Consider the following 24,747-nt stretch of genomic DNA (forward strand, 5'->3'; position numbering starts at 1 on the left):
TGTAAAAAGGTACAGAGAAACCATACACAGTGTATTAGACATTAATTCTGACAACTTCACCAGGAATCCTTGCATTGATTGCTGGTGGTTCAGTGCTCCTGCTTCCTGAAACCAGAGGTGCACCTCTTCCTGAGACCATCGATGACATTGAACACCCACACAAGTGAGTTTTATTGTTCATTTATTAATTTATTCGTTGATATATTTATTCATATCCGAGTTAATAAACTTATTAACGAGTTATTAGACTTCACGTTATTGTTATATTCTGTCTCTTCTCGATGCAGAAACAAAGAGAACACAATGAAAAGTCATCAGCTAGAGAATCTGCTTCACCAAGATGTGACAAATAATAAAGAAACTACAACAGTCTGAGTGGAACTTTTTATTTTTTACCTCACACTCTGAAGTAACGTGTGGACTTAAATCTGGCAACCGGTCCGAAGCTGGTTTGATGGACGCATCACTGTTCAGTAGTGAAGAGAAAACCAGGACTGGATGTCGTATCACTTATATACTGTACACTAGAGGGCGCTGTTTAGAGAAAACTTTGTGGATCCAGTTGAACTGGTGAACAGATCTTCAAAGATTTTTTTGAACAAATTTTATTGTGTCTGTTTTTTTATTGTTTGTATTATTATTGTTGTTAATATTATCATAATAAAAAATGCCCAATTTGACACTGTGTTATTTGTGATGATGAAGAAACTTTTTGGTTGATGTCTGTTAAATTTAAATGTTTCTGTAAAGGGGCACAAACATTTGCATTATTGATGCGACCTATGGAGCTTTCAGAATGTGCTTGAGTTTCAGTTTATAGACTATCGGGGCTGTCCGTGGGCCTTATTTATCAATCATTAAGAAAAAGTTTAAAAGAAAAAAAACCCCACGAGATTTCCTAAAATTTTAGCAGATTTTTATTGTTCTTAGTTGGGACATATGTTAATAAAGGGATAATCAGGTATAAATTATCAAGAAAGTTCACAGCACAGCTGAATTACGTTTAGCCCCACCCCCAAATCTCCATAAAGTGTGTTAGCTTAGCGTGTGCTAAATTATCTAGTAATGCAGCTCAGCCACTGCAGCTCACCTGCTGCTACAGACACACACACACACACACACACACACACACACAAACTTTATTATGTCGCTTTGTAGAAGCCAACATTCTGTTTTCCTATTTAAACTTAGACAAAATATATCAAGAGTAACTCCTCCTAGGGCTTTCGAGCCACATGCACCAAATTTGAGTATGTTGTAGATCCTGGTCTGAAGTTTGTTGCTATTACTTTTCTAAGCGATCCGAGTTCCGGTACTTCCGGTACCGGGTTTAAAATTGGCCTTTTTTCCCCATAGACTCCCATTATAAACTTTGTAGGTTTATAACTCGACAAGCTTTTAAACTCTCTACACCAAACTCGGCCAGCTCCTTTAGGGTGATACTCTGAACAAAGGTTTAAATCGGTGTACCGACTGGCCTTCCGGTTGTCCCGCAGCCCCACCCCCAAGATATGCAAAATCAATGGACATGTGACATTTCAAAACACTCAGAACAATGAGAACTTCCTCAAGGGTATTCGGATGACATCACATGCTCGTCTCCACTTACCTCCAAATGTTTTGGTACCCTAGCTTTCTGTCTACTTGCTTCCAAAAGTAACACTGACCCTTATGTCCACTCGCCTCCAAAAAGCACCGGCTTGAATACTGGCATCGTCAAAAGCCAACATCAGAGTTTGCTGCGACGAACTTTACAAATCTAGTTTTATATTGTGCCACAATTTATCACTGCTAATGAAAAATACACATTAACGAGTCTACTCTTTAAGGTCGTAAGGAGTAAAGCTGAGGATACGCTGTGTTTTTCTGACTAACAGGAATATTTTGAGCACCACATTTACCATGTAAACACTCCAGCAAAAGATTTCCAAAACCCGCTACGCGATCTTGCTTATAACTCTGTGTTGCGATTATTGTGTTGTCTGAAAATGCACGTAGTCAAAACTTATATCAATAAAAAAAAAAAGATATATATATATATATATATATATAATATTCAGGAAACCCTCAGAGTTCATTATATGTATATGTATGCATTTGTGTTATATTATGCTGATAATGTCGTTACTGTGGCAACCGGAAGTAGGAACGCCTACAGACGACTTTGTTGTAAAGAAACTGGTGAGTGAGTGAGAGAGTGTTTGAGAGAGTGTTTGAGAGAGTGTTTGAGAGAGTAAGTGTATTGGATCTGTAATGAGAGTAGTTTATTTCGGTGTATATACAGTGATGGATACAGTATCTCTGTGGATCAGTCAACTCAATTTTTGAAGAACTATTAGACATATAGATATGCTGTAAATCAATAGTCCACAATCCAAGTTTTTCTTTTTTTAATCTGTGCATATAAACTGCCATCTGTTAAAATTAGAGGCAATTAAAAAGAAATCATTGTGTTCATTTCTGAGACTTCAGAAACAAAGAACCATTGATTTACTTTGAAAGATTTCAGGATTTGATTCCCGTCTGTTTTTCTATCCAGTCAGTGAACTTAGAGACGCGAGCGTACACACCAGGCTTCATGGCATTGGCACAGCCGAGACCCCATGATGTTACTCCCTGGAGAATGAAGGTGTTCTGACCATAACATACTAGAGGACCTCCACTGTCACCCTGAGAGAGAGAGAGAGAGAGAGAGAGAGAGAGAGAGAGAGAGAGAGAGATAGAGGGTGGGTGAGTAAATGAATGTGAGTGAGTGAGTGAGTGAGTGAGTGAGAGTGAGAGAGTGAGTGTGTGAGTGAGTGTTAGTGAGTGAGTGTTAGTGAGTGAGTGAGTGAGTGAGTGTTAGTGAGTGAGTGAGAGTGAGTGAGTGAGTGTTAGTGAGTGAGTGAGTGAGTGAGTGTTAGTGAGTGAGTGATAGTGAGTGAGTGAATGAGTGTTAGTGAGTGAGTGATAGTGAGTGAGTGATAGTGAGTGAGTGAGTGAGTGATAGTGAGTGAGTGTTATTGAGTGAGTGAGTGAGTGTTAGTGAGTGTTAGTGAGTGAGTGTTAGTGAGTGAATGTTATTGAGTGAGTGAATGTTAGTGAGTGAATGTTAGTGAGTGAATGTGAGTGAGTGATTGTTAGTGAGTGAATGTTAGTGAGTGAATGAGTATTAGTGAGTGAGTGTGAGTCAGTGAGTGAGTGTGAGTGAGTGAATGAGTGAGTGAGTGAGTAAGTGTTAGTGAGTGAGTGTTAGTGAGTGAGTTAGTGAGTGAGTGAGTGAGTGATAGTGAGTGAGTGATAGTGAGTGAGTGATAGTGAGTGAGTGAGTGAGTGAGTGATAGTGAGTGAATGATAGTGAGTGAGTGTTAGTGAGGGAGTGATAGTGAGTGAGTGAGTGAGTGAGTGAATGTTAGTGAGTGAATGAATGTTAGTGAGTGAGTGAGTATTAGTGAGTGAGTGTGAGTCGGTGAGTGAGTGAGTGAGTGAGTGAGTAAGTGTGAGTGAGTGAGTAAGTGTTAGTGAGTGAGTGAGTAAGTGTTAGTGAGTGAGTGAGTAAGTGTTAGTGAGTGAGTGTTAGTGAGTGAGTGTTAGTGAGTGAGTGAGTGAGTGAGTGAGTGTTAGTGAGTGAGTGATAGTGAGTGAGTGAGTGAGTGAGTGAGTGATAGTGAGTGAATGATAGTGAGTGAGTGTTAGTGAGGGAGTGATAGTGAGTGAGTGAGTGAATGTTAGTGAGTGAGTGAATGTTAGTGAGTGAATGAATGTTAGTGAGTGAGTGAGTATTAGTGAGTGAGTGTGAGTCGGTGAGTGAGTGAGTGAGTGAGTAAGTGTGAGTGAGTGAGTAAGTGTTAGTGAGTGAGTAAGTGTTAGTGAGTGAGTGAGTGTTAGTGAGTGAGTGAGTGAGTGAGTGAGTGAGTGAGTGTTAGTGAGTGAGTGATAGTGAGTGAGTGATAGTGAGTGAGTGATAGTGAGTGAGTGATAGTGAGTGAGTGAGTGAGTGATAGTGAGTGAGTGATAGTGAGTGAGTGATAGTGAGTGAGTGATAGTGAGTGAGTGATAGTGAGGGAGGGAGTGATAGTGAGTGAGTGTTAGTGAGTGAGTGATAGTGAGTGAGTGAGTGAGTGAGTGTTAGTGAGTGAGTGAGTGAGTGAGTGTTAGTGAGTGAGTGAGTGTTAATGATTGAGTGAGTGAGTGAATGTTATTGAGTGTGTTAGTGAGTGAATGTGAGTGAGTGAGTGTTAGTGATTGAGTGAGTGAGTGAATATTATTGAGTGTGTTAGTGAGTGAATGTGAGTGAGTGAGTGAGTGTTAGTGATTGAGTGAGTGAGTGAATGTTATTGAGTGTGTTAGTGAGTGAATGTGAGTGAGTGAGTGATAGTGAGTGAGTGAGTGAGTGAGTGAGTGAGTGAATGTTATTGAGTGTGTTAGTGAGTGAATGTTATTGAGTGTGTTAGTGAGTGAATGTGAGTGAGTGAGTGAGTGTTAGTGATTGAGTGAGTGAGTGAATGTTATTGAGTGTGTTAGTGAGTGAATGTGAGTGAGTGAGTGAGTGATAGTGAGTGAGTGAGTGATAGTGAGTGAGTGAGTGAGTGAGTGTGTGAGTGAGTGAGTGATAGTGAGTGAGTGTGTGAGTGAGTGTGAGTGAGTGAGTGTGAGTGAGTGAGTGAGTGAGTGAGTGAGTGAGTGTGAGTGAGTGAGTGTGAGTGAGTGAGTGAGTGAGTGAGTGTGAGTGAGTGAGTGAGTGAGTGTGAGTGAGTGAGTGAGTGAGTGTGAGTGAGTGAGTGAGTGAGTGAGTGTGAGTGAGTGAGTGAGTGTGAGTGAGTGAGTGAGTGAGTGAGTGAGTGAGTGAGTGAGTGAGTGAGTGAGTGAGTGAGTGAGTGAGTGAGTGAGTGTGTGAGTGAGTGTGAGTGAGTGAGTGAGTGTGAGTGAGTGAGTGAGTGAGTGAGTGAGTGAGTGAGTGAGTGTGAGTGAGTGAGTGAGTGAGTGAGTGAGTGAGTGTGAGTGAGTGAGTGAGTGAGTGAGTGAGTGAGTGAGTGAGTGAGTGAGTGTGTGAGTGAGTGTGAGTGAGTGAGTGTGAGTGAGTGAGTGAGTGAGTGAGTGTGAGTGAGTGTGAGTGAGTGAGTGAGTGAGTGAGTGAGTGAGTGAGTGTGTGAGTGAGTGAGTGAGTGTGTGAGTGAGTGAGTGAGTGAGTGAGTGAGTGAGTGTGAGTGAGTGAGTGAGTGTGAGTGAGTGAGTGAGTGAGTGAGTGAGTGTGAGTGAGTGAGTGAGTGAGTGAGTGTGAGTGAGTGAGTGAGTGAGTGAGTGAGTGAGTGTGAGTGAGTGTGTGAGTGAGTGAGTGAGTGAGTGAGTGAGTGAGTGAGTGAGTGAGTGAGTGAGTGTGAGTGAGTGAGTGAGTGAGTGAGTGAGTGAGTGAGTGAGTGAGTGAGTGAGTGAGTGAGTGAGTGAGTGAGTGTGAGTGAGTGAGTGAGTGAGTGAGTGAGTGAGTGAGTGAGTGAGTGTGAGTGAGTGAGTGAGTGAGTGTGTGAGTGAGTGAGTGAGTGAGTGAGTGTGAGTGAGTGAGTGAGTGAGTGAGTGAGTGAGTGAGTGTGAGTGAGTGAGTGAGTGAGTGAGTGTGAGTGAGTGAGTGAGTGAGTGAGTGTGAGTGAGTGAGTGTGAGTGAGTGAGTGAGTGAGTGAGTGAGTGAGTGTGTGTGAGTGAGTGAGTGAGTGAGTGAGTGAGTGAGTGAGTGAGTGTGTGAGTGAGTGAGTGAGTGAGTGAGTGAGTGAGTGAGTGAGTGAGTGAGTGAGTGAGTGAGTGTGAGTGAGTGAGTGAGTGTGTGAGTGAGTGAGTGAGTGAGTGAGTGAGTGAGTGTGTGAGTGAGTGAGTGTGTGAGTGAGTGAGTGAGTGTGTGAGTGAGTGAGTGAGTGAGTGAGTGAGTGAGTGAGTGAGTGAGTGAGTGTGTGAGTGAGTGAGTGTGTGAGTGAGTGAGTGAGTGAGTGAGTGAGTGAGTGAGTGAGTGAGTGAGTGAGTGAGTGAGTGAGTGAGTGAGTGAGTGAGTGAGTGAGTGAGTGAGTGAGTGAGTGAGTGAGTGTGAGTGAGTGAGTGAGTGAGTGAGTGAGTGAGTGAGTGAGTGAGTGAGTGAGTGAGTGTGAGTGAGTGAGTGAGTGAGTGAGTGAGTGTGAGTGAGTGAGTGAGTGAGTGAGTGAGTGTGTGAGTGAGTGAGTGAGTGAGTGAGTGAGTGAGTGAGTGAGTGTGTGAGTGAGTGAGTGAGTGAGTGAGTGTGTGAGTGAGTGAGTGAGTGAGTGAGTGAGTGAGTGAGTGTGAGTGAGTGAGTGAGTGAGTGAGTGAGTGAGTGTGAGTGAGTGAGTGAGTGAGTGAGTGAGTGAGTGAGTGAGTGAGTGTGAGTGAGTGATAGTGAGTGAGTGTGAGTGAGTGAGTGAGTGAGTGAGTGAGTGAGTGAGTGAGTGAGTGAGTGTGTGAGTGAGTGAGTGTGTGAGTGAGTGAGTGAGTGAGTGAGTGAGTGAGTGATAGTGAGTGAGTGAGTGAGTGAGTGAGTGAGTGAGTGAGTGAGTGAGTGAGTGTGTGAGTGAGTGTTATTGAGTGATAGTGAGTGAGTGAGTGATAGTGAGTGAGTGAGTGAGTGAGTGATAGTGAGTGAGTGAGTGAGTGTGTGAGTGAGTGTTATTGAGTGTGTTAGTGAGTGAATGTGAGTGAGTGAGTGAGTGAGTGAGTGAGTGTGTGAGTGAGTGTTATTGAGTGTGTTAGTGAGTGAATGTGAGTGAGTGAGTGAGTGAGTGAGTGAGTGAGTGAGTGAGTGAGTGAGTGAGTGAGTGTGTGAGTGAGTGTTATTGAGTGATAGTGAGTGAGTGAGTGATAGTGAGTGATAGTGAGTGAGTGAGTGAGTGATAGTGAGTGAGTGAGTGTGTGAGTGAGTGTTATTGAGTGTGTTAGTGAGTGAATGTGAGTGAGTGAGTGAGTGATAGTGAGTGAGTGAGTGAGTGAGTGAGTGTGTGAGTGAGTGTTATTGAGTGTGTTAGTGAGTGAATGTGAGTGAGTGAGTGAGTGAGTGAGTGAGTGAGTGAGTGAGTGAGTGAGTGAGTGTGTGTGTGAGTGAGTGAGTGTTATTGAGTGTGTTAGTGAGTGAATGTGAGTGAGTGAGTGATAGTGAGTGATAGTGAGTGATAGTGAGTGATAGTGAGTGAGTGAGTGATAGTGAGTGATAGTGAGTGATAGTGAGTGATAGTGAGTGAGTGAGTGAGTGAGTGATAGTGAGTGAGTGAGTGAGTGTGAGTGAGTGTTATTGAGTGTGTTAGTGAGTGAATGTGAGTGATAGTGAGTGAGTGATTGAGTGAGTGAGTGAGTGAGTGAGTGTTATTGAGTGTGTTAGTGAGTGAATGTGAGTGAGTGAGTGAGTGAGTGAGTGAGTGAGTGAGTGATAGTGAGTGAGTGAGTGAGTGAGTGAGTGAGTGAGTGAGTGAGTGAGTGAGTGAGTGAGTGAGTGAGTGAGTGTGTGAGTGAGTGTTATGAGTTGATGTGAGTGGAGTGGACGGGAGGTGACGTGATGTGAGTGGAGGGAAGTGAGTGAGTGAGGTCAAGTGAGTGAGTGAGTGAGTGAGTGGAGTGAGTTGATGTGAGGAGTGAGTGAAGTGAGTGGTGAGTGAGTGAGTGTGTGAGTGAGTGATATGAGTGATAGTGAGTGATACGTGAGGAGTGAGTGAGTTGAGTGATATGAGTGAGTGAGTGGTGTGAGTGAGTGGTATTGAGTGTGGTAGTGAGTGAAATGTGAGTGATAGTGAGTGAGCTGATTGAGTGAGTGAGGTGAGTGAGTGAGTGTTATGAGTGTGTTAGTGAGTGAATGTGACTGAGTGAGTGAGTGATGGTGATGTGATAGTGGATGTGAAGTGAGTGTTAGTGAGTGAATGTGAGTGAGTGAGTGAGTGAGTGAGTGAGTGAGTGATAGTGAGTGAGTGATAGTGAGTGAGTGAGTGATAGTGAGTGAGTGAGTGATAGTGAGTGATAGTGAGTGATAGTGAGTGATAGAGTGAGTTATTGAGTGTGTTAGTGAGTGAGTGTGAGTGAGTGAGTGAGTGAGTGAGTGATAGTGAGTGAGTGAGTGAGTGAGTGAGTGTGTGAGTGAGTGTTATTGAGTGTGTTAGTGAGTGATAGTGAGTGAGTGAGTGATAGTGAGTGAGTGAGTGAGTGAGTGAGTGAGTGAGTGTGTGTGAGTGAGTGTTATTGAGTGTGTTAGTGAGTGAATGTGAGTGAGTGTGTGAGTGAGTGTTATTGAGTGTGTTAGTGAGTGAATGTGAGTGAGTGAGTGAGTGATAGTGAGTGAGTGAGTGAGTGAGTGAGTGATAGTGAGTGAGTGAATGTGAGTGAGTGAGTGAGTGATAGTGAGTGAGTGAGTGAGTGATAGTGAGTGAGTGAATGTGAGTGAGTGAGTGATAGTGAGTGAGTGAGTGATAGTGAGTGAGTGTGTGAGTGAGTGTTATTGAGTGTGTTAGTGAGTGAATGTGAGTGAGTGAGTGAGTGAGTGATAGTGAGTGAGTGAGTGAGTGAGTGAGTGAGTGTTATTGAGTGTGTTAGTGAGTGAATGTGAGTGAGTGAGTGAGTGATAGTGAGTGAGTGAGTGAGTGAGTGAGTGAGTGTTATTGAGTGTGTTAGTGAGTGAATGTGAGTGAGTGAGTGAGTGATAGTGAGTGAGTGAGTGTGTGAGTGAGTGAGTGTTATTGAGTGTGTTAGTGAGTGAATGTGAGTGAGTGAGTGAGTGATAGTGAGTGAGTGAGTGTGTGAGTGAGTGAGTGTTATTGAGTGTGTTAGTGAGTGAATGTGAGTGTGTGAGTGAGTGAGTGTTATTGAGTGTGTTAGTGAGTGAATGTGAGTGAGTGAGTGAGTGTGTGAGTGAGTGAGTGTTATTGAGTGTGTTAGTGAGTGAATGTGAGTGAGTGAGTGAGTGTTATTGAGTGTGTTAGTGAGTGAGTGAGTGAGTGAGTATAAGAGGGAGTGTGTGTAAACTATTACATTTTTGATGTATTAATTGAATTCATTTGATTCAGCATTAGATCAGTGTTGTTACCTGACAGCTATCAGTTCCTCCCTCTATGTTTCCTGCACACATCTCAAAGTCCTTCACTCGGTTGTTCAGGTATTCAGGACGATTACACACTTTGTTTTCTATAACTGGGAAACCCGTCTCCTTCAGAATGCCTTCTCCACCCGTTCCTGTTAAACACACCGCATCACGAGAGGGGGATACTGAGTCCGGATTCTATACACTTTGTGTGTGTGTGTGTGTGTGTGTGTGTGTGTGTGTGTGTGTGTGTGTGTGTGTGTGTGTGTGTGTGTGTGTGTGTGTTCTGTCCCATACCTTGGGTTTCTCCCCAGCCTGTAACGTAGCACTCTGTCCCACTGGGTACGATGTAATCTTTTTGAGGCAAACACACCTTAGCCACTTTATCATTTAAATTAGCTGGCCTGTATTGAGGGAAAAAAGTCTTTGTGGTTTGGTTCACTGAACAATATATATATAGTAAGGACATACAGTTTTCTCCAAAATTACTGGCACCCTTTATAAAAATGTACAAAAAACCATATCCAAAGTAAAATATTTTAAAAGTTTTGTTATTGTTACCCTGATTGTACTTACTAAGTGCTATTTTCAGCTGCTTATTTATTTCATATTCATTTCACATTCATGCGCAGAAAGCAGATAATGTTGTGTTTCGTTTGTGCTCAAAGACCAGAAACAGTATTTGTGTGCAACCAGATTAGACAGACAGACAGAGAGACATACACTCAGCCCGCCAGACAGACATTCAGATGGTCAGACAGAAAACTAGATAGACAGAAAATCAGACTGGCAGAAAGTCAGAAAAGACAGACAAACAACCAGACATATCTCTTTCTAGGGTACTCATTTTTTTCTCATTTCTCTGAAGGGTGCTAAAACTTTTGGATCATCATCCTCACTAAACAAAATGCTGCAGAAAAAGGTCCTGACCTATCCAGCTTGAGTAAAGCGATATCTGTTCCTGGTGGCCCCTTTATAATCTGGTCCAGGTCACGGATCTGTTTGGACGCCTCAGTTGCACGTTCTGTATGGATTCCCATGTATACTTTGTAGGCAGACGGTCTGTTAGATCTGCAGAATAAGAATCAATATGTCAGCATCAGGACCAGATGTTGTCAAGACAACGTTCTCATGAGTTAACTCACCGTTCGAGGCAGTGAGCTGCTGTAAGGACCCACTGGGCATCGATTAAAGTTCCTCCACAGAAGTGCAGGCCGGTGCTGTAACACACGGACACAGTCAGCAGAGTGCAGACACGGCTGTAGAAGATAATCTCTGTAATGTGTTTCGAGATTGTTACCTGGTCCTGAGACTGATCTGCCAAGGCCAAGAGTGAGGTTTAGAGGTGCATCCTCCGACGATCCTGCCAAAGCAGCGCCTGGGTTTTGTTACCGGCTGTCCGCATTTCGTTTCTGCGCAGTCTCGGACGTTACAGTAGTCCCATTTCTTTGCCGGATTCATCGTGTAACACCAAGGTCCGTTCGTGTCACCGTCAGGATTTCTGCATTTCTAGTCATTAAAAAAATGTGAAATTATTTGGATCAGTTTATCACCTGACATTAACATATCATACAAGTTTATTCAAAGAGGCATCAGCTGCCATCAAGATGTTCGTAGACGTCCGTGGTCGTAGCTGACACTGACACTACATTTCCCATGATGTTGACGTAGGATTTCATAAAAAAAAATTGTTAAGCAGCACTTTAAAACTGACTCTACTTGAAATGTATATATGCTACTGACATTACAATGTTATAGGCAGGTATTCGTACTGACATACAGTATGTGTTCATAAATGTCTTATTAATAGGACTGGGAAACATAAATGTTACAGAAAATATGCATGGCATAGGTATTTATAGTAATATTACATTGTCACTAGACTGACTGGTATTTATACTGATATTACAGAGTCATGGGGCTGACATAGGTATTTATAATGACATTACAGTGTCACTAGACTGACATAGGTATTCATACTGACATTACATTGTCATGAGACTGACTAAATATTTATAATGACATTACAGTGTTGTACCACTGACATATGTATTTATACTGACTTTACAGTGTCACAAGACTGACATCTGTTTTACTAACATTACAATGTCATGTGTCTGACAAGTATTTATACCGACTTTACAGTGTCATGAGACTGACATAGGTATTTATACGGAATTTACAGTGTCACAAAACTGACATGTATTTGTACTGAAATTACAGTGTCACAAGACTGACATAGGTATTTATACTGACTTTACAGTGTCATTAGACTGACATAGGTATTTATACTGACATTACAGTGTCACGAGACTGACATAGGTATTTAAACTGACGTTACGATGCTCTAACACTGACATATGTATTTATAATGACATTATAGTGTCATAACACTGACATAGGTATTCATACTGACTTTACAGTGTCACAAGACTGACATCTGTGTTTTACTAACATTACAATGTCATGTGTCTGTAAAGTATTTATACTGTAAAGTCAGTATAAATACCTATGTCATCTTAGAATTGACCCTATAGAACTCATTTTGCGTATATATATATATAATGTTTCTGACATGTCATGACAGTGTCATGACAACAACTTTAGCATTCATAAACATCTCATACAGTAAATCCATTACATAAAATGTGTTTCTTTCTTCTGCTGATAAGATTTTTATGATCAATGCCATTTTTAACAACAGTCTATTTTTTTTTTTATCCTATTCACAATCGTCATATGACATTAGGTGACATACCTGTGTTTAGAGCTACAAAGTCATTTATACCAATGTAAGTCAACCCTCATGACTCCAGTCAATATGCAGTCAATGAATCAAATGCAGTCTTATACTGTAGTTTATCCCATGCTGGAGTAATCCTTCATAAGTACTTTTATGTCAGTTATATTTGGGTTATAAAGCCTTATTAAGGATACAAAGATACATAAACTGGTATTGGGTAGGAGTAAAAAAAATATCATGATTCATTCTTTAGAAGTATTCTGTTCTACATCTAATTAGTATACAGTAACCAGTAAAGTCATGCCACAGCATCTACGGCACTATGACCTACATTAGACTCCAGACCCTTCCCAGGGTGCGTCTTATCATTAAAGTTGGTCATGTGGGGCGTCGTTGCACCCCATGCTTGGCAGGTTACTCCTTCTGTAGTAATCGATATCGAACCTCGATAATCTTCTCCGATGCCGATCTTGCAATCTTCATTTTCTTTTTCTTAAAAAACCACAATCATTGTTACAAAAAGTCAACGCAGATAACAAAGCTTCAAAGTTTGTGCACCCAAAAATAAAGACAACAAATGTATTTTCTAGCCACGATGAAAATGTGTTTTTAAATGCGTACATTTACGGCATTTAGCAGACACCCTTATCCAGAGTGACTTACAACTGAGCAAGAGAGGGTTAAGGGCCTTGCTCAGGGGCCCAGCAGTGGCAGCTTGGTGGACCTGGGGTTCGAACCTATGACCTTCCGATCAGTAGCCCAACACACACCCAACCACTGAGCTACCACATCCCAGTACGATGTAATTATCATCGGCTGATTCCAACCCATTAGCTAGGACTCCCACAACAAATCGAAGCTACCGGCTTCCTCCAGGTCATATTAAGCCTTAATAACATTTTGAATCTTGTTCTTTAAAACACACATAAGAAAGCATCACCTGCCCTCTTCCACACACAATGCATGAACTCACAGATGTTCGATTGGCACTGTGATTGACAGGAGAGGGAGAGTAATGCCCTCCCATCCAAAGTGCACAAATACTTTCCCTCTTGATCTCTTGACAGTTGTGGAATCGTTGGGATTCGATGTCTTAGACACATTCAAATCTCAACGATTGACAGATCGAAGAAGGAGGGATGAAACTGTATGGTTTCACATACAGTATGTTTGGTTTCATGAAGACAGACCTGGGTTTTTTATAGGAGGAAGAGCCTGTTGTATGACGATCGGGGGAGGACGCACACCTTCCCCATTGGTCTGAGATGGAAGAATGCTACCACAGCGCTCTATCTTACAGTACTCCCAGCGTACAGTGGGGTCAGTGGTGTAGCACCATGGAGCCCTGTCACCATCAGGGTTCCTGCACAGGTTTCTTCTCAAGTCTCTGTGTGAGGAAAGAGATTGGAAGCTTAAGATAACAACTAAGTTGCCACGCCCGCAAATCACATGACTTTTCTGGACCTGCTGAAGGCTTTTGTTATGAAATTTCACTTATAATGCCTTGAAATTTATTCTTAAAATAAAAATGTAAAAGAAAGGTAATGCTTTTGTCAGGAAAACATTGGGAATGCAAATTTTGGAGTGTTTTTTTAAACCCTTTTAGGTTCTGAGTAGGACCCGATAGTAGTAGTAGTAGTTTCCTTCTAAATAGAACCTGTTTAACCTAACAACCTTTAACACAACTCGAAAAGATCAAGATTTTTCTAAGAATATTGACAACAAAATGGTTCTTCATCTAATGGTTTTAAGCTTTTCACAACATCCTTTGCCTTACGCATTAGGGAATTGCTGTGAAGTCTTTGAATGTTTATGAGGGTTCATAGAGCTCCAAGACTGACACTTCTTCCCAGTGATGGTCTCTGACATGACCCCACGGTATGAGCTGCCGTTTCCTGTGTAACAGTCCTCGGCTGGAGCGATAACTGGTTCATCTATAAAGACATGTACAGTACATTGTATACTGTAAAAGATATTCGAATAGTAACACAGTCATTGTGTGTGTGTGAAAGATGTGTGATGATTAATACAGTAGCAAGAGAATTAAGTGAATCCTGGCTGTATGGAAACCGACCTGGGTGTGGCTCGGCACCACAGCTCGATATATTGCAGTACTCCCAGCGGGTTTCAGGGTCGGTGGTGTAACACCAGGGGCTCCTCTCGTTGTCAGGGTTTCTGCAGTAGTTGTTATCCAGATCTCTGCAACAAACACAAGTAAATGGTTCCAGCATTCAAAACTGAATTTAAAGAAAATCATCAATTAACCAGAAATCGTTAAATGGGTAAATGATTGTTTTCTTCAGTATTTCTTTGATGCATCTCTCTTGAAGGTTGAAATTCATTCATTCATTCATTCATTTACTACCGCTTTATCCGAACTTCTCGGGTCACGGGGAGCCTGTGCCTAACTCAGGTGTCATCGGGCATCGAGGCAGGATACACCCTGGACGGAGTGCCAACCCATCACAGGGCACACACACACTCTCATTCCCTCACACACTACGGACAATTTTCCAGAGATGCCAATCAACCTACCATGCATGTCTTTGGACCGGGGGAGGAAACCGGAGTACCCGGAGGAAACCCCCGAGGCACGGGGAGAACATGCAAACTCCACACACACAAGGCAGAGGCAGGAATTGAACCCCCAACCCTGGAGGTGTGAGGCGAACGTGCTAACCACTAAGCCACCATGATTTTAGATCATAAATATTTCTTTTCTTTCTCCACAGTTTGTATATTTCGTCACAGCGCTCTTGATGTTTCTTTCATCAGCCCCTGTCGTTTATCTTGACTGGACTGTTCGATGTCTGATATGGTTGGTACAACAGTAGTTTCTTTGTTCCAAATTGTTGTATTAGCTTTGCCTAATTCTTTCTGACTATATACAGTACAACTCTCTGGCTTTGTGGTGGTTTATCCTTTTTTAACAGCAAACACAATCTTCACAGGAGCTCAGACCAATTGTAGACATCCAGAGTTATTAAATGTTTAAACAATCAGTCTAACTTACACACCTGGGCAACAAGAAACACCTGATCAAAACGGGTGGATGGCCGTGCAGTTCCCATACTTTTGGATTGAAATGTACATTAACAGCGTGCTCTTGGTTGGAGATGGTTTCTCTGACGGTTAAGATCTGAACTAGGTAACAATGTGAAAAGGGGGTTGTTTATCGAAGCAGTTTTTCAACTATTACCCTAGAAAGACCAAAAAAGATTTCTAACCATATCCTGATCGACGACTTGTTATTTACGATCATACAGTAGGTGATTACACACAGGTCCTCACTTGCACGGGTAGTTCACTGGTGTTCTTGAATGCTTCTGAGGAACCTGAGATGACCATGATTGGCAAGTTTTCCCTGATTTTGTCACAGACACAGTGCCTCTGTAAGAGTTCCCGTCTCCTGTAATACAGCTAACCTCTGGTTCAACGGTTGGAGGCTGGGTCGCTGTGGGGTTAGAAAAAAAAAGACATGCATTGAATGTGTACAGTGAAACTATATTCTCTCTGGTAATATTAAAGGAACTTACTGCAGCGAGGGATCAAGCAGAAATCCCAGCGTTTGGATGGATTTGTAGTGAAACACCAAGGTCTGGGTTCTCCATCTGGATTTCTGCAGTAGTTCTCTTCCAAGTACTTCTCAGGAAAACTACACACACGCACACACACACACGTGTATATATACAGTATATATACACAGCCTAAATTATTTGTCTCATACCTTGTTTCATCTAAGTGAACCTTTAGCTTCTTGAAAATCTCATGCACAGCTCTTTTGAATGCAATTTTAATCTGCACAAAAGTTTCCCCATTTTTTTAATCTGTTGTCTTTCTTGCAGTTGGATGTTCCTTCTCCTTGGCAATGTTCTGTCCGTTTTTAATTGCCTTGTAGTCATAAAGGATGATTTAGCTAGGTGCTGTGATGTCTATGCTGGACCCGAGATAAAACATTACCCATTAGCCCCAGCATGTCTGTAACATGTAACAGTCACTCATCTCTTCTGTTACCACTAATTGCCTCCCAGCAATTGAAAGGTTGTGCTTTAGAACCCCATGTACACCAAGCTGCACGTGCTGGGCCCCTGTGCAAGGCCCACAACCGACAATCGTGAGATTATATAAAAAAATAAGTCACTCTGAATAAAAGTGTTTGTCGAATGCTCTAAATGTAAACGTAGCTCTTCTTTACCAAGTCTTTACCGAGGCTTTTGTTGTCATCATGTTTTTTCCTTCTACTTTTTCCTGGTTCTTTATAAACCTAAATTAACACTTGTGTGCACCTCCTCCTCCTCCGTTTGGTTCATTTAGCTTTTACATTCTAAGAACTGTTATCGCATGAAACGATCCATGAGAATTAGTGGTTTTAATTAATTTCATTGAAATATTTTCCATCGCATTGTCACCAGGAACCAAAAACAGTTATGAAAATATCATGCACTAAATACGCAGGCAGAATAAAAGTCTCACACATCGGGATTGTATCCATGATTATGGGGTTTCTGGGAGTCCCATTGTTGACAGGTGAATCCTCCCTCAGTGATGGAGATCTTCCCTCTGTAGTTTTCTCCACTACAGTACATGCATTCCTCTGTAGACCGTGAGAGAGCATCAAAATAATAATAATAATAATAATAATAATAATAATAATAATAATCTTTACTCAGATTTTTGCTTAAAAAATTGGCATGCAAGGTATCATTCTAAACATTAAATCAACGTTAATACAACATTCTAGTACAGTATAGTATAGACTGCTTATTAACATATCGAATGTCTACTCAAATGCTAGATAAGCCATGTTTTTGGATTGTTCTGTCTGACTGTATTGCCCTTAAAGGTGGGGTCTTTGTTGTTTGAAAGCTAATGTTGACATTTGAAATCACCAAAACAACCACGCCCCTAACCCAAATGGGTCCCACCCCTGTTTTGATAGCTCCGCCCCACACATACACCAGACAACTATAACCCAAGTATAACCCAAGTATAACCCAGACAAGTATTATGGCGGAACCTGCTGGGGCAGCTGGCCGAGGGGATATTTTTATTAATATATGAACACACTGAGTAATACTATGGTAATACAAATGTGTTTTTGTAGTACTGTGTGTTGTACCATGAAAGGTTTAGCTCCGTTTCACACAGAAGACGTTCAGTTCTCTCCAGCGCTGGAAAGCTGATCCTATATTAACACGTCCTACTTCTTGCCTTATCGTAAGCCTTTCTTCTCTTTCTTTCTTTGTTTTTATCCTCTATGTTAATGATAAAACCGCTTTCTGCTAATGTCACACATGCGCACTGAACACTGTCTCCACCACATATTGACAAGACACGCCCCTTTCTGCTCATTGGCTACTCGTTAGTTTTGTTTTTGTTTTTGCTTTGTTTGGCGGCCCGACTCGGTTTTCTGAAGCATTTCCCAAACAACGGAGACCCCAACTTTAATGCAGCCTTTGCTTTTACTTTGATCAGGGACTCAAACAGAAACAGCGACTCTGAACATGTAGTCAGTTTCACTGCCAGCCAGCTCGAGAGATCGGGACGTCTGCAATGCTAAAGAATGATGTCTGAAAGATGCGTTTAAATGGTTTGCGGCTGACCAGAGCAATGGTCAAAAAGGTACAGTTAAGTCTGGATCCTTCACACAATTGGTCTCGAGATAATGAGAAAATTAATTTGTGTTAAAGAGAAAACAAGATAGAAAAAATATAATAACAATATAAGGACACACTGGGGGGTCACGATGGCTTAGTGGTTAGCGCGTTCGCCTCACACCTCCAGGGTTGGGGGTTCGATTCCCGTCTCTGCCTTGTGTGTGTGTGGAGTTTGCATGTTCTCCCTGTGCCTCAGGGGTTTCCTCCGGGTACTCCGGTTTCCTCCCCCGGTCCAAAGACATGCATGGTAGGTTGATTGGCATCTCTGGAAAAATTGTCCGTAGTGTGTGTGTGAGTGAATGAGAGTGTGTGTGCCCTGTGATGGTTTGGCACTCCGTCCAGGGTGTATCCTGCCTCGATGCCTGATGACGCCTGAGATAGGCACAGGCTCCCCGTGACCCGGGAAGTTCGGATAAAGCGGTAGAAAGTGAGTGAGTGAGAAGGACACACTGTGGTCTAGTCTGAAATGGAGCATGATTTATCAATAATGTGAAAGCTGTCATGTGGAACAGGAAGTACACTGTGGTACACTGATAGTATAACAGTACCAAAATAAAAAATATATATATGGTGGGTCGATATGGTTGTTTTCTCCTGGAGCATTTGTGTCGATGTAAGATGAACGAAGTCGAAATCCAATAACCTAGAATTTTTATTCTGTAAATTCTTATTTCTTTTATTATTCGTTATTTCCTTTATCATTAATTATGTTTACCTTCTGCTCTATGTTTATGTTCTGTAAAGCTGCTTTGAGACAATGTCTATTGGTAAAAGCGCTATACAAATAAACTTGAATTGAATTGAATTGAATTAATTCTGAAACCTAGACCAAGGCTGCTGAAGGAATCAAATCATCGCTCTCTTATCGTGTCTCGGATTGCACTGGATTTGTTTGCACTTCCGATCGCCTGTGTATTGACCCTGCTTGTGTTTCTGACTTCTGACCTGGTTTTAGATCGTGTGTATGACTCTGATTGTGTCTTTAAGCCTCCTGCGTATGTGTCGTCTGCATTCGTACCACTGCAGCTGGGAATGGAACAGTGCTCCCATCTCTTATTTATGTCTGTGGTGTAGCACCAGGGGCCCTGACTGTCTCCGTCTGGGTTGCGACAGTAATTGGACTCCAGGTCGGCTTTCGGGTGCGTCTTGGGCGTGATGCTGCGAGGACAGTAGAGTTATCTTTGAAACGTCAATCATAATCTATTACGTTACGAATATTATGACTTCAGTAACACGTACTTTGGCTTGTGAGGGAACAGAGCTTCCCAGCGCTGACACAGTGTTCCTGATTTCGTCCTGCTTTGTGTCCCTCTGTAGTCGCTACCGACGCCGTTGGAACACTCGAGTAAATAACCTGAAAAGAGGTGGTTTTGACTCAAAAATCAATTGGTTTATAACAATAACAATCTCTCAACCCTACATTAGATCCAATGTGTTTAATCAACACTACATCTTAGAAAACATGTAAAGTACTTAAGTACTAATTCAGTTCAGGATATTTAAGCATTTTTTTTTACAGGACACTGCCATTGGAAATGGACACTGAATTTTTGTGGTTGACGATAAACACCTTCAGATTGTAGATGTTTATGAACGAACACTTAAAGCATCTCAGAGAGCAGAAATGGGTTTGATATCAACATTTAATTTGAAGATGCAAACATTTGTCTGGAAATTTTTCCGAGACATTTCTATGAATATATACAGTCTGACTCCTACTCGGATAAAGTTAGATAAAATATCCTGAGCGTCAACTTTCATATGAGCTTCATATTAACCCTCAGTGTGGAGTGAGATGTGACAAAGACGTTCAATGATCAACATAGACACAACAAACAGGAGCAAACTCCATTTTTAACTCTATAAAAAAGAGACCTGAACGAGTCATTAGTTTATTACCAATTACAAAAAAAAACAATCATTATTATGATTACAATTAGGGTTGCAAAATTCCGGGAATTTTCAAGGCTGGAAACATTCCATGGGAATTAACGGGAATATATGGGAATTAAGTGGGAATTTTAAAAAAATGCAGAGTTGCCTATAACAAAGAACCTAAATGTAGTTTAAAAAAATCTTGCAGCATAATTTTGTTTAAAACAACAATATTTAACGCAATTTAAGTTGAATCTGTACCCTGCGTTCCTCGGTCACTTGCACACAGCACACTGTTTACTGGAAGGCCATTCAGGCCAAACCCCCTGCAGGTACTTGTGTTCTTCCATAACATGCACAGTAACACTTTATTTTAGGGTCATTTAACTAGTTGTTTATTAGCATGAATATTAATAGAATATTGGCTATTTATTAGTACTTATTAAGCACATATTAATGCTTTATTCTGCGTTACCTTATTCTACATTCTTAATTGTACCCTATACCTAAACTTAATAACTACCTTACTAACTCTTAATAAGAAGTAAATTAGGAGTGTTACACATACACAGATCATTTGATGACACCCCCCCACACACACACACACTCACTTGAAAAAAAAAATGCTTCATTTTACATTTTGATTGGGAATTTTTTTTAGAAGTGCAAGGGTGAGGGATGCTTTCATTTTACATCAATCATAGGGAAATATGTTTATTAAAATTATTAAGTTTATTATGTTTATTACAAGCATAATAATATTTATTTATTTATGCTTTTGTTTTACTCAATGAAAGAATCAATTAAAGTTCTACTTACAATTAAATCGGTCAAGACGTCATTTTTTAAATGTGTATTACCTTACATTCATGTCTGCTTATGACCAAACTACATGTTTATTTATGTTTGTATATAATATAGTTTATATAAATTAGGTAAATTAGGTAAATTCCTGTAAATTTCCATAAATTCCTGTAAAGTTTACAATTTTGAATATTCCCAAAATTCCCCAGATTAAGTTCCCGTGGAAAGTTTCCGGAAATTTACCGTAAACTTTCCGCCCCTTTGCAACCCTAGTTACAATTAGTTATGATTTAAATTAAGGGTTTTAACGACTCCGTCTTTTCAGCCGTCTCGCATCACAACTTACGTTTCTTTTCAAACAGAGCTGTACTCGCTCTCCGATACACCTGCTCTGTCTTAGAGTTGGCTGGTATCGTTAAACATTCCTGATCTTTCTCGATGAAAACAAAAGATCTGAAATAGAGAAATGACAGATGGTACAGTTTTGGTCATCAGCCTGATGTGCCATACATGTGTGTGTGTGTGTGTGGTGTGTGTGTGTGTGTGTGTGTGTGTGTGTGTGTGTGTGTGTGTGTGTGTGTGTGTGTGTGTGTGTGTGTGCTGTAAAACAGAGTGTCTGAGTCTCACCTGCATGTGAACTGTGTTTCTTCATCACACTTTAGTGCACATTCCTCCACCTTTGCTGTAATGTACGCTCTTTTTTGCAAGGTGAAAATCCAAGCGCCGTCGGTTTTAACGTACGAATCCAAATCTTTGAACGAAGACAAAAAGACATGACGAGTTAACACCACAGCGAAGACGCTAGGAAGACTCATCTAAATGCTTCACCAAATTGGCTTAACTGACTAGAAAGCCAAGCGTGAAGTATTAATTTTAGAGGCTTAACCTCCTGAGACCCGTGTGCTACTGTTGTGTACATTACAATTTCTACTGACTGTTTCTCTTAATTCATAGCCGATAGCTATAAATTTAATCAGTGTTTTCAAGGAAGCAGTTTCGCAAAAGAATTATACCTAGCAGTCCTCGTGTAAGGTTGGTACAATAAATATATAGACAATGAAGTTGTGAGAAAATATTATGTCCTCATATGAGGACATTCGTGTCTCAAGAGGTTAATATTTTTGACACATATCTTTATTTTTTCTGTGCAAAGACAAAAAAAAATCAATCCATTGATCTCTTTTCTGTAGCTTTTATTCTACACAGGGTTGTGAGGAACCTGGAGTCTATTCCAAGGGAGTCGGGCACAGGGCAAAGGTGCACAAGGCCAGCCTGGAGTCTATTCCAAGGGAGTCGGGGCACAAGGCAAAGGACACCCTGGATTGGGTGCCAACTCGTCTGGAGCGTTGGGTCCTGTTGCGCAGCAGCACAAATAATTTGTCCACCTCTTTAATCATTTTTTCAAAACTTCCACAGCATTGATTTCAGTTGAAGGTGCAGGTTCCAGGTTAAACAGCTTAATATCCAAGCAGCCAACAAGTGCAATATATGACAATCATGTCGATACAGATCGAAAAAATGCATCATCTCACTCAGTGATTGGTCTTGGTATCTGTGGTATCACGCATATCCAGTGAGCAGATGTTCTGCAGATGTTTGGTTCGAGCTGACAGGAAGGTTTCTGTTACTCACATAACCACTCTGTCTAACCATGATGATCAGAAAAGCAGTTCAAAACACCTTAAAGAGGATGTGTACAAGAACCCAAATCATGTCCAGATGCTGTTAGTCAGGAACAGAGATTTGATACTTGACTTAAATATCTGATTACTAAATGATCTCATAGTCACCGAAGTGTAGTTGCGAATTATGACGTAACAATTTTAGGGTCAGGCTCGTTCAACGTTCGGTGTCTGTAAATTAAAAATAACGCTAAACTTTTTCTATATTCGGATTTCAAAAGATATCTGGACAGATGTAGTGCATCATGAATGGATCTATTATATACTTCATTAAACCTGAACAGGCTAAACAAATACAGAGCAGTTTAAGGAAAAGAAACACCTAGAAACCTAGAAATCACGATTATGCTGATATATTATGTAATAATAACCTTTATTTTGTATAGCGCCTTTAAAAGTACATCTCAAAGTGCTTTACAAAAGCAAATAAAACAACAAAAATACACCATATAATATAAACATTAAAATTAAAGCAACAAAAATAGACACAATGCACAATTAGTAGTCAATTAAAAGCTACCCTAAAAAAATGAGTTTTAAGCTGAGATTTTAAGATGCCAAGAGATGTTGCTTGCCTTATCTCAGTTGGTAAAGAATTGCAAAGTTTTGGAGCTAGTGAAGAGAAATCAGATCTCCCATCGATTGTAAACGAGTTAAAGGAACAGTTTGAGAAGAACGAAGGTCGCGAGATGGAATATAAGGAATTATAAGCTCAGTCAGATATTGAGGAGCCAACCCATGTAGGGCCTTGTAGGTAAGCATCAAAATCTTAAAATCAACCCTAAACCTAAGGGGGAGCCAGTGCAAGGACTCCAAAACGGGAGTAATGTGATCTCTTAACTTTGTTCAAGTTAGAATTCTAGCAGCTGAATTTTGCACTACCTGCAATTTGTTTAGGGTACTGTAGCTTTTGATTTAACTGTGAGGGTGTATTTCTGGACAGCGGATCTCAATAATTATGATTATGATCATACCTGCACTCTGGGTCTGGACCTGAAAGAGACCTGGAGAGAGAAAAAAAAATTTGACCACAAAGTTTACAAAAATGTATATATATATGTGTGTATAATGGTCTCAAGTGGAAGAATTACATTTATTTTGATGACTTTTATTACTCTATTTATCCACATTCTCACCTGCGTAAAGGAAAACCCCAAGAAGCAGAGTCGCTTTGTGAGCATCCATGCTGTAGCAATAACACACACTGAATTCAGAGCAGCTTTTTTACTTTTAGGCCATGTCAATAAGACAAATAATCATCGGTCAATCATTTTCTTAACAAGGGCATAGAACAGAGTTCATGTTATGTTTACTGGACCTCCGTTTACTGTCTGCGATCAGGTTTTATCGTTCATTTGTATAATCTCTTCTGTGAACGTCTTTTCACAGACTGTTGTTTTTTTCCTTCGGGTAATTATTACATCGTTTGATTACGTTTTTCATTTAGAACAACCAGTGTCGTTTTTCCAACACCGTCTCATTTGGTTTCTTAATAGAGCCTTTATATATCATAGAAAGGATTTTTTTCTAAAACAAAAAACAAAGCAAAACAAACGCAGTCGTTTAAAAATATGAATCTTACTAAGCAGAAAATGATATGAAGTGATCATTTAAACTTTATAGGTTTTTAAAACTACATTTCCAGCTCCGAGTCTCAAATCAATAAGTTAATAATTAACCGTTATCCAAACTTAATTCACCAAACATCCAAGTTTTCGCAAGTCTGAGCACAATGTACAAATAAAGCTGGAGACAAACAAATACCACCTCTAGTGAGGAAAATGAAAAGCTTTTTCCTTTTTAATGATTTGTATTAGAATTCGGACCTCTTCTTTGAAGGGAATTGGTTCAATCCAGAAGATATTCTGTTTAATCCTTTGTACCAGTACACTGGTGGCCTTTTGGATCCATTTCTGGGACATTTTTGATCGTTTTTTAAAAAACAGATGATTTTCTGTCCCCGAGTCTGATCTAAAATGATTCAGGAGATGTATGATTTTTTCCCTCCGTTGATAACCTCACACCTTTAGTCGTAAAGATAACATCATTAAATTTGAAAGACTTCGAGCATCACAGAGAGAAGAAATGGGTTTGATATCATTTGAAGATACGAACAAATTTACTTCGAAGATACAAACAAATCCTTTCGAAACACTACAAATTCTACTTTCATATGAGCTCCGTATTAACCATCGCTGTGGAGCGAGACGTGGCGAAGACGTTCAGTGCTGTTTATTTTCACACAGATGTTTTATGTTCATTTTTATTAAGTTCATTTTATGTTTATGTTCAAGTAAATGGTGAAAAAATAGATGAAAATAAATATCTTGAAACTAGAGTTGATATAAAAAGTTTACAGACCCCTGATAAAATGCCAGGTTTGTAAAAAAAAAAAAAAAAAATTAGACCAAGGTAAAACATTTCAGGACTTTTTCCACCTTTAATGTGACTTATAACCTGTACAACTCGATTAAAAAGCAAACTGGAATCTTTTAGGGAGGTGAGTAATAATGTGGTAGCTCTCAGTCTTTTTGGGAACTTTAATGTGAATTTCAACTTATTCTGGTGAAACCGATCTTTTTGTTGATTTAGATGTACGGTTTGGGTTCCTCTTCATCTTCATCTTCATCTTCATCTAGTGTGTGAAGCCTGAAGGTTTTGGTGGCTGTGGTGTTCTTTAGCGATGTGCAGTGTTGTTTTTGCTCCAAACATACCTTTTGGAATTATGACAAAATGTTCAACCTTGGTTTCATCAGACCATAACACATTTTCCCACATGCTTTTGGGAGACTTCAAATATGTGTGTGTGTGTGTGTGTGTGTTTTATTTAGTCAAGCTTGAATGTTTTTCTTTGTATGAGAAGGTTTCCATCTTGCCACCCTTGCCCATAGCCCAGACATATTATAAGAATACAGGAGATTGGTGTCACATTGGTGCAGAAATTCCTTCAGCTCTATT

General features: G+C 40.5%; 2 protein-coding genes across 2 annotated transcripts in view; one reads left to right on the forward strand and one right to left on the reverse strand.

Moving 5' to 3' along the window:
* The window catches only part of slc22a2 (solute carrier family 22 member 2), an 11,487-nt gene extending 10,807 nt beyond the window's left edge, over positions 1–680 (forward strand). The window contains exons 10-11 of the mRNA XM_027155314.2: positions 64–163; positions 288–680. Of these exons, the coding sequence (XP_027011115.1) occupies positions 64–163; positions 288–375 (188 nt within the window). The 3' untranslated portion in view covers positions 376–680. The remainder of the gene's footprint in view (positions 1–63; positions 164–287) is intronic.
* A 1,569-nt stretch (positions 681–2,249) lies between these two features.
* plg (plasminogen) lies at positions 2,250–23,053 on the reverse strand. The gene is made up of 19 exons (XM_027155463.2): positions 22,926–23,053; positions 22,764–22,793; positions 20,735–20,858; positions 20,454–20,560; positions 18,668–18,782; positions 18,447–18,586; positions 16,245–16,365; positions 15,308–15,426; positions 15,063–15,225; positions 13,846–13,970; positions 13,549–13,705; positions 12,962–13,158; positions 12,103–12,263; positions 10,329–10,537; positions 10,174–10,248; positions 9,959–10,099; positions 9,326–9,432; positions 9,035–9,180; positions 2,250–2,670 (listed from the first exon to the last, which is right to left on the reverse strand). The coding sequence occupies exons 1-19, from the start codon at positions 22,972–22,974 to the stop codon at positions 2,506–2,508; spliced, it is 2,451 nt and encodes an 816-aa protein (XP_027011264.2). The 5' UTR covers positions 22,975–23,053; the 3' UTR covers positions 2,250–2,505.
* Between the last annotated feature and the right edge of the window lie 1,694 nt (positions 23,054–24,747).

The sequence above is a fragment of the Tachysurus fulvidraco genome, chromosome 16 (genome assembly GCF_022655615.1).
Source record: "Tachysurus fulvidraco isolate hzauxx_2018 chromosome 16, HZAU_PFXX_2.0, whole genome shotgun sequence".
Taxonomy (NCBI): domain Eukaryota; kingdom Metazoa; phylum Chordata; class Actinopteri; order Siluriformes; family Bagridae; genus Tachysurus; species Tachysurus fulvidraco.

Bases quoted from the DNA above. Each gene is read 5' to 3' on its own strand.
- plg (XM_027155463.2), bottom strand. From the start codon at position 22,974: ATGGATGCTCACAAAGCGACTCTGCTTCTTGGGGTTTTCCTTTACGCA. The intron at 20,859-22,763 runs GTATGATCATAA...CTTCGTTCAAAG, and splicing joins GGTCCAGACCCAGAGTGCAG to ATTTGGATTCGTACGTTAAA. The intron at 2,671-9,034 runs GTAACAACACTG...TCTCTCTCTCAG, and splicing joins GAGGAACTGATAGCTGTCAG to GGTGACAGTGGAGGTCCTCT.